Genomic DNA, 16616 nt, shown 5'->3' with positions numbered 1-16616 from the left:
AGCTAGGACCTAACGTAGTAGCTATATTGTTCAGTTGTTGGAATGGGTGTTCTTCCTTAACCATCCACAGGTTTCTTGGTTTAAATTTTACCCTTAATGTTTCACTCTAGTTCACCCTGCTATTGTATGAGCCCAAGTGGCGCAGTGGTGAAATGCAGCACTGCAGGCTACTTCAGCTGACTGCAGTTCTGCAGTTCGGCGGTTCAAATCTCACCGGCTCAGGGTTGACTCAGCCTTCCATCCTTCCGAGGTGGGTAAAATGAGGACCCGGATTGTTGGGTGTTGTATAGTAAAAGTTAGTCCTCGCTGTTACGAATGACAGCTCGGCAGCAGCCAGGCACGTCTTAGCCAATCAGACGCGCCTGTCAGTTGCCGAGCTGTCAAGCGCGAGTCTGCTGGAATATAAAAGGGCAGACTCTCTCCAACCGCCACCCCGGTCTACCAGAGCAGCCGAACAACCCGGTTTACTCGGAACTGCTTCGCGGCCTCTTCTCCACAGACTACCCAGTCTACTTCTTGTTACATTCATTTAGCCGCACACACAGCCCGGTCTACTAGAGTTACTTTGTTGCAAGTTACTGTTACTTCCACTCAAGTTACTGCTACATTAAAATTGGTTACAGTGTTACTGAATAAAGAGCCTCTGTCTTCATTCTCAAGTTATAATATTGGGGGCAATATGCTGACTCTGTAAACTGCTTAGAGAGGGCTGAAAGCCCTATGAAGCGGTATATAAGTCTAACTGCTATTGCTATTGCTAAATATTGTAAAATGTACCAAGCATGCAGTCATTTTTTTTTTCATAAGTTACCTTTTTGACAGATGCATAATGGCTTCCCATCAACCTGGGTCAAACAAGTAGCATTGTTTCTACATGGATTGTAGGGAGCATCACATGGATTATGGTGATACTGGCATTTTTTCCCAATATAAAATGGAGGGCAAGCACAGAGGAATTGACCAGGGACAAAGGACTCGTAGCAGGTTGCTCCATTCAAGCAGGGTACAGATTCACATTCATTTATATCTTCATTGCAGTGTTGTCCTGTCCAGCCTGCTGTGCATACACATCTGGAAATAAAGCAGAAGACAATGAAACCAGGTGAAAGCACTCCTATAATTCTCTATATACTTCCATTATTTTGTCTATGTTTTTATGAGCACTTACTTTAAGCTGCTTAAAAGAATTTCTACCAGCAGCTAAAAATAAAAGCTTGCTTAGTGGGGCAAAGGAATCTACACCTAAGAAAGAAAAGCAAGGTGGAATGAGCTTTCAAATTCAAGAATAGTGTAGTGAAAAATAGCGTACTAGGGCAGCCTTTGAAGAGTATTCGGAGACTACGACTCGTCCAGAATGCAGCCGCGCGAGCGATTGTGGGTGCACCTCGGTACACCTACGTTACACCTATCCTCCGCGAGCTGCACTGGCTACCGATCGGTCTCCGGATACACTTCAAAGTGCTAGTCGTAACTTATAAAGCCCTTCATGGTATTGGACCTGGGTACTTGAGAGACCGCCTGCTGCCAATTACCTCCCATAGACCCGTTAGATCGCACAGGGTCGGCCTCCTCCGGGTTCCGTCCACCAGCCAATGCCACCTGGCTACTACCCGGGGGAGGGCCTTCTCTGTCACAGCTCCGGCCCTTTGGAATGAACTCCCTGCGGAGATTCGGACCCTCACCTCTCTCCAGGCCTTCCGGAAAGCTGTCAAAACCTGGCTGTGCCGGCAGACCTGGGGTTGATGAGTTCCCCTCCCCTCTCGACTTGTATGGCTGTATGACTCTTGTGTATTTTAATTACGTGTATTGTGTCTGTATCCCCTTTTCCCTCCTGAGTTGTTCGCCGCCCTGAGTCCCTCCCGGAGAAGGGTGGACAAATAAACTAAATCTCAATCTCTCAATCTTTTATCAAATTCATCGTTAATTGGTGATCAAGGTTGCAAATTTTATATGTTGTGAATACTAATACGGTACATATGCAAGTAAATCATGTACAGATTGTCCTTCTGAATTTCAGAACTCAAGTTGACTTACAAATGCAATTTAAAACAGGGTAAAATCAAGAACAAGAGGAAGGTGCACCTTGACAAATGAAATTGCCCATGAACAAACATGTAGACCAGTGTTACTCAACTTTGACAACATTCAGATGTGTGGACACTTCAAAACTCAGAATGCCCCAGTCACCCATGCAGATTGGGGAATTCGGGGAGTTGACGTCCCCACATTTAAAAGTTGCCAAGGTTGAAAAACACAGAGTTAAACAATGCCATAGATTTTAACACACATTGCCATAAAAGGCTCAGGTAAATAGAGATACTTAACAGGGGAGTTGAAATATGCTAGTAGGTCATATGAATGCAAAAAAAAAAAAAAAAAAAAAAAATGAAGAAGATCCTTACCAAAGTGACATACCATGACTGGTCTCCAGAAAACAGCAATACTGTACTAATTACAGATGGCCAGATACATGAGGAAAAGTGCAATCCCCTTTTCTGCCCTCATGAGAATGGTTTTAACAGTTTGATCACCACTCCGGAGGTGGTATTCAGCCAGTTATGGCAGGCTCTGGAGAACTGGTAGTGGGAATTTTGAGTAGTTTGCAGAATCGGCAAATAAGCTGCTGGCCCCACCCCGCTGCCTCCAGCTAATCTCCTTTTGTTGCCCTGAACAGGAGAACGGAACTGGAAAGCAGGTTAGTGGGGTGGGGGGTGGGGAATGGGGATTTTGCAGTAACCTTCCCCCAGGAGTGAGGAAGGAATGGGAATTTTGCAGCATCCTTCCCATGCCATGCCCAGAAACCCATGTCCCCAAAGCCACGTGACGCCCACAAAGCCACGCTAACAGAACCAGTAGTAAAAAGAAAAATTGAATCCTACCACTGCACCACTCTGATCTGATTCTAGAAACAAAATGGGAGCACTAAAAATCTTAAAGTCACTGTAAAAAAAAACATCTTCACTGTTAGATTCTGGGTCAGAACTTCCAAGATTATTCCAAAGGCAAATTGTGCCTGAGTAGGATTTATACATGGAACAAAACCTCTGAATTATAATTAAGTTCATTGCAAGAATGAGTCCTCCATGGACTGTTAATCTTTAAATGGAACCTTCTGAAAATGGCTTCTGACCACAAATATGCAGTTCACTGATAACCTTTATTATTTTGGTCTCATGGTGTTCCTATGACAGCCATGATACATTGGAAAAAGGCACCATATCAATTGACATTTCCAACTTATTTTGAATAAAAACTTGACAAGTCAACTCTTCCTCCTTTCGCCATATAATTAGAAACCCGTTAACTCTTCCAAATGCAAAAACAGGAGAGAAAAGTGAACCTAAAGACAAGGGCATGTTTTAGCACTCCCAAATCTTAGAAAAGAAAAGAAATTCCCCTCAAAGCTTTCTGTGTTCTGTTTAGAAAGAAGTGTTAGAGAAAGGGTGCAGAATAAAATAATAGAACACAGATGAATTTCTTTTCTAAAGAAATAATATGGTGCTACAGTATATGATTCTTTTAAATGTTGGTTCCTTAAATTTGAAATATAACAATTAGGACTTGCATTTTTTGCTACTCAAATGTTGAATTTAATTGAGTTCTATGTAGCGCTTGGTGCTTTCTTGATTGCTTGCTTGAAGACTTGAAGACTTGAAGACGAGGAAGCATCATCAATGATCATCAATGCACTGATGATGTTACCTCGTTGGGTAATGAAACATCTCCAAGCAAACAATCATGCACGGTGAACACTGAGGACTCCAGAGTTCAACCTGAGCCACAAATATTCTTTTATTAGTTAGCAATAGCAATAGCAGTTAGACTTATATACCGCTTCATAGGGCTTTCAGCCCTCTCTAAGCGGTTTACAGAGCATATATTGCCCCCACAGTCTGGGTCCTCATTTCACCCACCTCGGAAGGATGGAAGGCTGAGTCAACCTTGAGCCTGTGATATTAGAACCGCTGAACTGCAGATAACAGCCAGCTGAAGTAGCCTGCAGTACTGCACCCTAACCACTGCGCCACCTCGGCCCATAGTTAATTTAGTTCAGAAGATTACCAATTTCATCTTTTTCTCCAAACCTCACTGATACTGGAATTAAATTTTGTCCTTTATTCCTAACGGCTAGCTAACATCAGCATGGGCACTAAGTCAATGCAGATCAAATCTGATCTGTTTGAATTTTCAGTTTCAAAGACAATATAATTGTAATTGAGACAATGATTGAGTTTCCAGGGCAAACTGATATAAGCCACTGCAGGAGCTAAGATTCTATTTTTTAAAGAAACATCTGGTTTTAATAAAGAAACAACGAAGAATCTATAGCGGAATGTTTAAGAACAGGGCAGAGTGAGGATAAGGTTGACTCAGCCTTCCATCCTTCCGAGGTGGGTAAAATGAGGACCCGGATTGTTGGGGGCGATATGCTGACTCTGTAAACCGCTTAGAGAGGGCTGAAAGCCCTACGAAGCGGTATATAAGTCTAACTGCTATTGCTATTGCTATTGCAACATTGCACACTGGGAAACGAACAGCCCCAAACTGTGGCATCTGCAAAGCACATTGCAAGGGGAATGAAGTATTTTGCAACCTGTTGATTGGATTTAGTGCTTTGAAACAGTTCCCTCTTCATTCATGAAGAAGTGATCATTAGAAAGAATACTTTTTTTCTAATGCTAGATGTTTTTAGACTTGGACCAGGGAGCTCTGAGGTTACTCTTCAAATGTGGGAGATTTCATATGAGACGGGCAGATCATAAAATAATATTTATGAGCTTATTATTCAAAACAAAGAGGATGAGTTAAGGCCAGAGAAAGTGTTCCTGGTAGCTTTCCAATGAGCATGTTAGACAGACAGTTACATCATTCAGGTTTCCTTTTCAGCATTCTGGATATTTGAAAATGAAGCTGCAATGGTTTATATGTTGTCAGAAGTCATCAAGTCTGCAAAGTGCCTTAAAAGTCTATGACGTTAAGTCCTCTGATTTGATGTACTGCTCTGAAACAAGTGTCAGCTTTGATTAATCCGTGTCTTAAATTTTAGATAAATTGATTGATTCATTATCACATTGAAGCACAGTTTTGAACCTTGCAGATCATTTTTTGTGAGAGTCTGCATTTTTATTATGGCTTATTGCACAGCCAGCCAGATGTTTAGATTGTCCACCTATCAATTCCTTCCCAAGGGCCTGAGATAGGCAGATGTGGTTAATAATATTAAAGTATTGTTGCAGGATGTAAACTACTCTAAGGAAAGTTGCCTTTTGCAATTGACTGAGACAATTGCAAAAGGCAATTTTGCAAATTGACCGAGACTGATTTTGCCAATGCTGATATTGTTCATGTGGTGCTCCAGATTGTATGCAAGGAAAGTGCCTTTTACTATTGCTTTTGTCTTGGCTTCGTTTTGCCACAGTAACTTTATTTGCACGTCTTTATATTTTGTGATTTTCTCAAGTTCTTTCTCTTCTGTCCTGATGTTTCCAGGTACTGCAACATCTACTATCCAGAGTTTTTTGTCCTCCTTATCAAAAATTAATTCTGCAATGTTATATGGTCTGTTTGAATTTTAACATTCATTGTTATTATTAATTTATTTTATCAGGTAGGAGAAACACGCGCGAGCGATCGTGGGTGCACCTCGGTTCACCCACGTAACACCTATCCTCCGCGAGCTGCACTGGCTGCCTATTGGTCTCCGGATACGCTTCAAGGCGCTAGTCGTCACTTATAAAGCCCTTCATGGTATTGGACCTGGGTACTTGAGAGACCGCCTGCTGCCAATCACCTCCACTAGACCGATTAGATCCCACAGATTAGGCCTCCTCCGAAATCCATCCGCCGGCCAGTGCCGTCTGGCGACTACCCGGAGGAGAGCCTTCTCTGTGGCTGCTCCGACCCTCTGGAACGAACTCCCCGTGGAGATTCGAACCCTCACCATCCTCCAGGCCTTCCGCAAAGCCCTTAAAACCTGGCTGTTCCGACAGGCCTGGGGCTAAAGAGCTGTTGCCCCCGTTTCAAATGGTATGACTGTTGTGTGTTTTTAAATTATGTATTGTTATGTTTCGTCTTTTTATTTTCTGTCTGTACCCCCCCTTCCCTGATTTGAACTGTGAGCCGCCCTGAGTCCCCTTCGGGGGAAAAGGGCAGCATATAAATATAAGCAAATCAAATCAAATCAAACAGAAGTAGCATATCCAAGCTATTGATGTAGATTAGGGCTGTCAAACTCGGGGCCCATGGGAAGAATGAGTCATGCGCTGGCCACACCCCCGCCCAGTTTAGCAAAAGTCTTGATTCATCACGTGACACCATCATGTGTCAAGGGTGCAAGTTTGACACCCTGATGTAGATAATGATATATTGATGTAGATATAGACAGAAACTATACATGGAAGTTGACAAAATGGAAAAAGAACTATCTTCCCATAGTTTGCATTTAATTTGTTTGAGCCTCTCTCTTCTCTAATGTTTCTATTTTTTAAAAGTGTAATTATTGTTTTTTTTTAAAATTGTGTGTGCATTAAATAAATAAGGAACACATAAAAAAAACTCAAAAGGAATTCAGGAGGCATCAAATTAACAACTCAGATTAACACATGGCAGCAGAGGTGATATTTAGCCAGTATCCTTCCTGTGCCATGCCCACCAAGCCACACCATGCTCACAGAACCAGTAGTAAAAAAAAAATTGAATCCTACCACTGCATGGCAGGATTTCTGATCTGTTGTATTTGCTGCATTGATTGACTTTACAAGGTTAATACCTACAATTGGTGGTGGCCACAATTAGTGTAGGCAGTTTGACTATTTTTCAAGTGCAATATCACTTAGACTTCCAATTTCAACTCTCTTCCAAATGGAAGAGAGAAGTTGTTAAAACCTTGATTGCCGTGTTTTGGTTTCATATGATTTGATAACAGTTTGACTTCATTCCGGGCTAGCCTTGGAACAAGAGGTACCTCTGAACTGTCCATGGTGCTGATCACCTGCATTGTTGGGATAGAAGATACTCTGTTCCAGCATCCTTCAGCTCTCACACCTACTTGGCTTGTGCACTCTCAAAATGGGTGCATGTCATTTATCAAGATGCAACACATCCCCCCGCACTCCTGGCTTTTATTCAAATGTATTTTGGCTTTAGAGTCATATGCCTGCTCATGAAACTTTGTGTACAGTTCAAGAGCCACCTTCAAAATTGTCATAAAATCACAATGGTCCTTATAACACTCATAACTTATCCTTTTTTGGAACTGGTAGGAAGAAGAATGGGGATTCATTACATTCCTTCCTTCCTTCCTTCCTTCCTTCCTTCCTTCCTTCCTTCCTTCCTTCCTTCCTTCCTTCCTTCCTTCCTTTTCTGAATTCCTGTAACACTTCTTTTTGTACGTTTTTTCCACTTCTAAGTAATGCTGGCTCTGTAATGCAGCTTTTCACCTTTAGATTGTTATGGTTGCAATTTATTGTTGCACAAGCCAGCTAAAACTGTTTAACGAGTCATTGGCTTGCTGTCTGCAATAATGTCAGGTTTCTATTTGCTCAGACAAAGAACTACTAAGTGTTTATTACCCTGGAAATTCCCCATGCCTTTTTTTAAAAAAAATCCCAAATTGAAGAGCAAAAGCAGCGAGCGTGTGCCAAACGAAATCAGCCACTTGTAAGTGGTTGAAGATGTTTTACTTTATAAATGGCTAGATCTGAACAAAACAATCTCCCCGAAGCCAACAGAATTAACCACATCAAGCCCTTTTTGGAACAGCAATATTACATTCCGTGGTCTAAAGGGAGACAAGCAAAAGCAAATGGCCTTTTCAATTTGGATGTTTCTGCCAAGCTTTACGGAAGGATCAATCAAAACATTGTCTGCCGTGAGTGCAGACTTTTTGCAGAAAGAAATGTTCAAAGGGGAAGGATACAAGACGGCAGTCCAAGATCGGCTTCTCAGTTCCAGGTTTCTAGGTCAATCTCTTATGCCACTTGCCTTAGATTCAACTCCCTAATCATAGAATACATGATTCTCTTTTCTCTTTTATACATGTTCTCTTTTTCTTATTAACACTTCATGTTCAGCAGTTTTTGCTTTAGAAAAACCCCACTGGGAGGTTGGGACAAGCAATCCACTCTTTCATATCTAAATGAAGTAATGAAGAAGCTCAAGGGTGTCAGCCACCTGCCTGAAATATTTAGATTTAGATTTAGAAGATTTATTTATATGCCGCCCTTTTCCCTGGGGGGACTCAGGGCGGCTCACAATCCAAAGGAAAGGGGGGAAAACAGACTTTTTACATATAAGACAATACATAATTAAAACACAACATTCATACCATTCGGGCGGGTTACAGTCTTATCCCCAGGCCTGACGGGATAGCCAGATTCTGAGGGCTGTGCGGAAGGTCTGGAGGGTGGTGAGGGTACGAATCTCCACGGGGAGATAGTTCCATAGGGTCGGAGCTACCACCGAGAAGGCTCTCCTCCGCGTGGTTGCCAGTCGGCATTGACCAGCAGATGGAACTCGGAGGAGGCCTAATCGATGAGATCTAATAGGTCGTGTGGAGGTAATTGGCAGTAGGCAGTCTCTCAAGTACCCAGATCCACTACCATGGAGGGCTTTATGGGTGACAAGTAGCACCTTGAAGCGTATCCGGAGATCGACAGGTAGCCAGTGCAGCTCGCGGAGGATAGGTGTTATGTGGGTGAAGCGAGGTGCACCCACAATCGCTTGCGCGGCTGCATATAATTTGTATCCATCACTCAGTAACTTCTCATTTTATATTGGGGCTTCTCTCCATGCATCCAGCGTTCTTGTGAACCGCTGTTTTGGAGAAATCAAAGCTTTGATTTTGAAATGTCCCTAGCTAAAGCATACCCCTCAATATTCAAAGATGGATTATTGTTGTGGCCCAGCAGGAGCCGTTGGAGCTGCCACCAGACTCCGACAGCGAGGGGCCCTATGAGTCAGCTCTGTAAGGTGTGAAGGACCCTGGACAGGGTTCCGACTCCGAGCAGGGCGCAGAGAGGCTGGTTGGCCACCAGGAGGCGCCTGAGGCATGGAGCAGTGGTGAGAGTCGAAGGGAGTTTGCTCCTGACGTCATGCCTTGGAGTAGTGATGAGGAGACAAGGGAGGTGGTCCTGGATGCCCGGCAATGCCGGGCAGATCGATGTAGAGAGCAGCTACGGAGTTACAAAAGATAATTGGACCCAGGTGATTGTAATTAGGCTCCTCTCAAGATTGTATTTAAAGAGAGACTGGGAGGAACCTGGTTTTGCAGGATTCAACGTCATTCCTAACGCTGGAGAAGCTGTTATTTGTGGAAGTCTGAGTTGCTGCCAAGGTTCTTATCTGTTTGTTATGCTTGGCTTTCAGCCACCGAGGTTTTGGTTTCTTGCTAATAAAGTGCCGTGAAATTCCAGTTAAGCTTGTCTCGGCATTCGTTACTGGACAGAGGAGGGGGTCAGAACAGATTATTAAAGCTATGTCATTGATATTGCTAAATTACTAAATGCAATCTTTGGTTGCATAAACAAAGGTATAGAACTAAAAGCATGTGAAGTATTAGTACCACTTTATATATCCTTAGTAAAACCACACCTAGAATACTGTATCGAGTTTTGGTCACCACATTGCAAAAAAAAAAAAGATGTTGAGACTTTGGAAAAAGTGCAAAGAAGAGCAACTAAAATGATTAAAAGCCTGGAGACAAAAACTCATGAACAATAGCAATAGCAGTTAGACTTATATACCGCTTCATAGGGCTTTCAGCCCTCTCTAAGCAGTTTACAGAGTCAGCATATTGCCCCCAACAATCCGGGTCCTCATTTTACCCACCTCGGAAGGATGGAAGGCTGAGTCAACCTTGAGCCGGTGAGATTTGAACTGCCGAACTGCAGAACTGCAGTCAGCTGAAGTAGCCTGCAGTGCTGCATTTAACCACCGTGCCACCTCAGCTCTATTGCAGGAATTGGATATGGCTAATCTAGAGAGGGGGGTCAACTTATTTTCCAAAGCAGCAGAAGGCAAGACAAGAAACAATGGATTGAAGCTAATCAAGGACAGAAGCAATCTGGGATTAAGGAGAAACTTCCTAACAGTGAGAACAATTAACCAGTGGAATAGCTCACCATCAGAAGTTGTGGGTGCTTCATCACTGGAGGTTTTAAAGAAAAAACTGTACAACCACTTGTCTGAAATAGTATAGGGTCTCCTTCTTGAGGAGGAGGTTAGACTAGAAGACTTTCAAGGTCCCTTGAAAGCTCTATTCTGATTGAAGTTATCTACAGCCATTATATTTTCTTCCTCTTCCTCCTCCCCCTCCCCGCTTCTCCCTCGTTAGTAGCACAATTGTTAAATCAATTAGAATTAGTTGGTCTAGAACAGGAGTAGTCAACCTTTTTATACCTACCGCCCACTTTTGTATCTCTGTTACAGAGGTGGGTTCCTATCAGTTCGCACCTATTCGGTAGAACCGGTTCGTCAAATCTACCGAAGTGGACCCGGAAAGCAGGCCACACCTACAGAAGAGGTTCAAAAAATTTTTGACACCCACCACTGGTCCTTGGATATGATTATTCTACACTATCATGCTCATATTTATAAAACTCAGGGCCTCTGTGAAAGGTAAGGATGACTACTGTGTTTGTGGTACAATCAGAACATTGCGTATGTTGAAGTTGTTTTAACGCAAACCAAAGATGCCTTTTAAAAAACAAGTTTACCTCATATTCTTATGCATGCCAGTGCTGTGTGTGAGGTAATTTAAGGTGGTTCTGACAAGTGTCGTCAGCATCTTCATATCCGGTCACATGGGCGGCAAGCCACTCTCATCCAGTCACATGGGTGGCAAGCCACTCCCACAAAGGAGGTCACACCCACAGAGTAGGTTCGAACAATTTTTGAAACCTACCACTGCTCTGTTAGTAGTAAAATTTTCTAACCGCCCACCGGTTCCACAGTAATGGTGATTTATAAAGTAGGGAAGTAACTTTACTTTGTAAAATTTACAAAGCAGAGTTACAGCAAACCCACACCACCCACCATGAAAGCTGGAACGCCCACTAGTGGGCGGTAGGGACCAGGTTGACTACCACTGGACTAGAAGATCTCCAAGGTCCCTTAAAATTATGTCATACTGTTATTCTAAACATTAAATATCATATTGTTAAAGATATACGAGGCTCTAAAAAACCTGGAAACCACAAATGGACATGGTGATCACATCTGATCAAGTGACTGATTTTATTGTGTTATTGCTAGCATAGGAGCAGCAGCATTTATATTATACAGTGGATTTTTAAATGTTGTAAGCCATCTTCAGTCACCTATATGTGAATTTGGCAGCTATATAAATGCATTTATTAATAATAATTTAAATGGTGTACCTATCTGCAACATTTGTAGGGATTTTCTCCCTGAACAAGATTATAACAGGAAATGTAAAACAACAAAAGTTGGGATGAAGGAACTGTATGTTTGTTTGTAATATGCCAAAGGCACAATTACCCCCTTGTATTCTTTTTTAATTTGCCTTTTAAACCCATCTATTATATATTTTCAAGTTCCTGAATCTGCTTGGAAAAATCCTTTCTGAAAAACATTTCATGAAACCCTTTTTTAAAAAATAATAAGAAATTCGAAACAAGATATTTCCAGTGTCTCACTTTCTTTGCAAAACTTAAGGAGTATATTGACCCTATATATGCAGAAAGGCATTCGACAGGATTAAGCTGAGAGGGAGGGAGGGAGGGAGGGAGGAGAGAGAGAGAGAGAGAGAGAGAGAGAGGGAGGGAGGGAGGGAGGGAGGGAGGGAGGGAGGGAGGGAGAGAGAGAGAGAGAGAGAGAGAGAGAGGGAGGGAGACTATTATTATCATAACAATGGAAATATCTGCCTTTGCGTCTGGAGTCTTCTAAGGAAGTCTTAGAGGATTTATGCATTTTTTTGTTCTTTCCAGTTTAATAAGTTCCATCCAATTTAATTGGTTCAGCCCTCTTTTGCCTGTTCCTTGTCTAATTTCTTAGGATTCATTTTCCTCTTTTTATGAATTTCTTATCACAGCTTTCCCAGTCATATTCTTTTCTGTAACGCAGTAAGTACTGTAAGGGCATGCTTAATATGCTGTGCATTGTATAACACGATACCCAAGTGTTTGTGTGTGTCAAACGGGGGTGGGGTGGGGGGAGAGGGATGGAAACCGAAGCACATTTTGATTCTACTATGTTATATTAGGTCATATGGATATTTGTTATTCCTTTCATCACTATTTAAACAACTGAAACCAAATGATTATATTTCGAAAATAAGAAATTTTAAAATCTACCCTAAATTGCTATGGAATTGATTTATACATTTTAGTCACTGGTCTCGTTTCTGGACCAGAACCTAAGGGCAAATTATCCTAATCTATGAAAAAGTAAATCCATTGTAATCAAGACAAATTTCAGATAGGTAATCATGTTCATTTGATTCAGTATATTTCCAGTCTAATTGAATTGCAATGTTGCATATTCCCAAATAAGTATAAAAACATTTATAGGCAAACGTTAATGGGAACAATAAGAGAATTGGCATCTGCCTATGTCTCATCTCACTTTTTTCCAGCAGTCATACAACTTTATCTTTAAGTCAATTTAGGTAGTAACACTTAGAATTAGTCTTAAACAGTTGGCAAGGTTGGGCCTGTTACAGTGGTGGGATTCAAATAATTTAACAACCGGTTCTCTGTCCTAATGACCAGGTGGGTAGGTGGGGCTTAGTGGTCATGTGACTGTGTGGGCGTGGCTAACTCAACATTACTCAAGTTGATGGGCGCTTTGCCTTAGCTGTTACAATGTAATAAGGGTTAACCGGAGAGGCTGTTTCTGTAACCAGGGCAATAGAGATTAAGCTAGAAACAACACCAGAATGTTTCCTTCCTGCCTTCCTTACAGGATTAGCCCTGTAAAGTGGGGCAAAACAAAAGGAGATTTCTTCCAACAACCGGTTCTCTGAACCTCTTGGAAAGTTAAGAACCTGTTCTCACGAATAGGTGTGAACTGGCTGAATCCCACCACTGGCCTGGTAAGTACTAAATTAGGGAGATTACCAGGAAGTAGTTTGAGAAGTTGAGAAAACATTGTATAAAAAAGCAAGGGAAAAATACACCTGGATTGTTGCCAAGAAAACTACTTGGTTAAGACCACGGGATCACCATGAGTAAACCTCACCTCTGATTGATTGCCTCAATCTCCCTTTGATTGCCTCAATCAATGGCATCATTGCATTGAAAAAAATATTGTGACTTAAGGGAGGTGTTGGAAAATGGCAATGAATCTAGTTAGTCTATCAGCATTTCGTCTCCTCTGCTGCCTATGAAAAAAAAAAATGCCAGAACAATCTTCTTGTTGCATTGGTATACCTAATATTTTGATCAGGTGACTTCCATAATTAGACAGATATTTATTTTAGGATCTATGCTATCACTCAATTTTGCATCTTTAGCAAATGAAATAAGCCTGCCCACCACCTCTTCATTCAAATAATTAATGATATTACTGACAAGGAGTAGACCCAGACCTGAATCTTAATGCACCTCTTTCCAGTATGATGAAGAACTATTAATTTAAGCACCATCTGAGTACCACTGAATCTCTCAGTCAAGGTGTGCCTGTCGGTACACTTTAAAGAAAGATGCAGAGGAAATTGAAGAGTAGATGCCATGCCCAGCATACAACTTTTATATGCTGTTGTGGCTCTCTAGTCCCATCTAGTGGTCAGAGAGACAATTATCAATTACGTTGTTTGAAGCTGACCCAGCCTCTTTAACCCACCAGCCCACACTCTCAAAGCAAGTGCACTCTAGGAAGTCAGACTCCATTTCCTTTAGCATTTGGAGAAGGCAGAAGTACAAAGAAGAATCCAGCTTAACCTGTGGCATATGGTAATCCAAAGACTAATGCACATCCCACACACAGAGCATTGCTGGTGAGATTTAAATGACTTGCGTTTATTAATTCTTATGTTCAGCGGTAACTCAATACTGTCTATCTTGTATTTGACTCTCATTGTATGTATTCCTATTTTCCCCAGTTTTCACCATATCCTGTTCTTTCAATAAAGCATTCAGATCTATGCACATGCTCTGTTTTATTGGAGGATGGGTGGGTTTTGTGCATGTCGAACTGCACACAGACTAACATGTAGTGAGGACAGAACAATAGAGAAAGGCAACAAGGATGTCCAAGGGAAGCTATGCCTTCTGAAGAAAAATTGAAGGAATCAATTATGCTTGGTCTTTATGGAAGACAACTATGGGAATATGGTATCATTCTTCAAATGCCATCTAAAAGGTAAAAATCTATTCTCTCTCTGCCCAAAGTCCAAGACAATGAGAAATGGATTTATGTCACAGGGCAGATCCCAGAGCCCTTCATGGTATTGGACCTGGGCACTTGAGAGACCGCCTGCTGCCAATCACCTCCACTAGACCGATCAGATCCCACAGATTAGGCTTCCTCCGAATTCCATCCGCCGGCCAGTGCCGACTGGCGACTACTCGGAGGAGAGCCTTATCTGTGGCTGCTCTGACCCTCTGGAACGAGCTCCCCGTGGAGATTCGAACCCTCACCACCCTCCAGGCCTTCCGCAAAGCCCTTAAAACCTGGCTGTTCTGACAGGCCTGGGGCTAAAGAGCTGTTGCCCCCGTCTCGAATGGTATGACTGTTGTGTGTTTTTAAATTATGTATTGTTATGTTTTGTCTTTTATTTTCTGTCTGTACCCCCCTTCCCTGATTTGAATTGTGAGCCGCCCTGAGTCCCCTTCGGGGGAAAAGGGCAGCATATAAATATAATAAAATCAATCAATCAAATCAGTTAAATCGGTAACAAAGAGAAGCCCAATTCTGACATTCCCTATATAAACATTGAAATTTGATACATTATTGACCATCTATTTTGATATGGTTTAGGTTTAGGTTTATTAGATTTATATGCCGCCCTTCTCCCAAGGACTCAGGGCGACATACAACATTCAAAGAAACACATAATACAAAAGTTAAAAAAAAAAATAGAATATCCCAAACCCAATTAAAATTGACAATGACATTTTTTTTTAAAATAAAATAAAATAAAATTAACAGTGATCAATAATTTGTTTTGTTCAGGCCAGGCTGGCTTGCTGGAAAAGCCAACTTTTTAGGGCGCGTCGGAAGGACCGGAGGTCGGGGATTATACGAAGCTCCGGGGGCAGCTCATTCCAGAGGGAAGGCGCTCCCACAGAGAAGGCTCTCCCCCTGAGGGTCGCTAGCCGACACTGTCTGGCCGACGGCACCCTGAGGAGGCCAACTCTGTGGGATCGCACTGGATGATGGGAGGCTACCGGTGGCAGTAGGTGGTCTCGCAGGTACCCTGGATATTATCTCTTCAAAAAGCAGTGGCCCCACCAGAAAGGGTATTTCTTTTTAACTAGGTATACCTATCACTACAATTTCTTTATTGATTGGTTGCTTAAATATATATTATTATATATGTCACTTTTTACACATCAGTCAAGGAACTTTGTGGATATCGAAAACTCAAATTATATAGCACAAGAATAAAAAAGTAAAATTAAAAGTAAGGCAAATTGAAAATCAATATCTTAAAAATTCTTCCAATTAACTATTTAAAACTTGGTGAAAGTGAAGAGGGTTTTCCCACATTCCTAAATATAGATAAGGAGAGAATCATATGTATCTGCCTATAGAGGGTTCTTTATAGTCTGGGGCTACTCCCTTTAGGAGATATTAAAGAGTTGAGTTTATGGCAGCAAAGGAATCTTTCTAAAAGAGCTTTTGAGCTAAGTAATCAAGCAGGTTTAAAATGAGAGAAGTAGTCCTTCAGATGGTCAGTGCCCGATCAATACTGGAACAGAAATAGGGAGAGGATGCCACCAGCCAGGGGTGGGTTTCAACTGGTTCGCGGCGGTCCCTGCAAACTGGTTGGTCGGCGAACCCGGAAGTAAGTAACTTCCGGGAACGGCGAAGAGCCCACCCACCCGCCCGCGCTCCTTACCCGGTTTTGACAAGTTCTGCGCTTCCACGCATGCGCAGGACTCATACAGCGCCTGCGCGATCCTCCAGGAGCAGCTGGAGCATCGCACAGACGCTAGTATGCATGCGTGCACCGCATGCGTACACGAGGACGCCGCCAGCCCCGTTCCAACCGAACTGGTTGGAACGGGGCGAGAAACCCACCCCTGCCACCAGCATATCCATAACTCAATTACTATATTAGAAAGTTAACAAATCCTTTTTATTTTACAAGTGAATAACAATGTCTTGCTATGAATATAAATCAATTAAGACTAGTATTATGATGACCTGTGGTGCTGCACTTCCATAGGAGTTTATAACTCTACCCAGTCATTAATTTAAGTAGAATAATTCACAGGATTGGATTCAAATGGATTTAGGGTTACTTGATAACAATATCAAATTTGCCTAAAAGGTCTCAAGCATTCATTTATAATTATTCATATTTTTGCCTGGTTGAGACATTTGTCAAAATAGAACTTCAAAGGCAAGATTATTATTATTATTTTAGCTAATGGAAAAGAGGCAATTTTTTTTGACGTTCATAATTACTAACCAGCAACATCTGGAGG

General features: G+C 42.0%; 1 protein-coding gene across 1 annotated transcript in view; it reads right to left on the bottom strand.

Moving 5' to 3' along the window:
• LOC106545657 (protein eyes shut homolog) overlaps positions 1–16616 on the bottom strand; it is a 550606-nt gene that overhangs the window by 510583 nt on the left and 23407 nt on the right. The window contains exon 3 of the mRNA XM_087719050.1: positions 812–1071. Within this exon, the coding sequence (XP_087575176.1) occupies positions 812–1071 (260 nt within the window). The remainder of the gene's footprint in view (positions 1–811; positions 1072–16616) is intronic.

Source organism: Thamnophis sirtalis, unplaced genomic scaffold, assembly GCF_051295495.1.
Source record: "Thamnophis sirtalis isolate CommonGarterSnake01/CBP01778 unplaced genomic scaffold, rThaSir2_p1.2 scaffold_6, whole genome shotgun sequence".
Classification (NCBI taxonomy): Eukaryota; Metazoa; Chordata; class Lepidosauria; order Squamata; family Natricidae; genus Thamnophis; species Thamnophis sirtalis.
The sequence above is the reverse complement of the archived record's forward strand: the minus strand, read 5'-3'. Positions and strand labels throughout refer to the sequence as shown.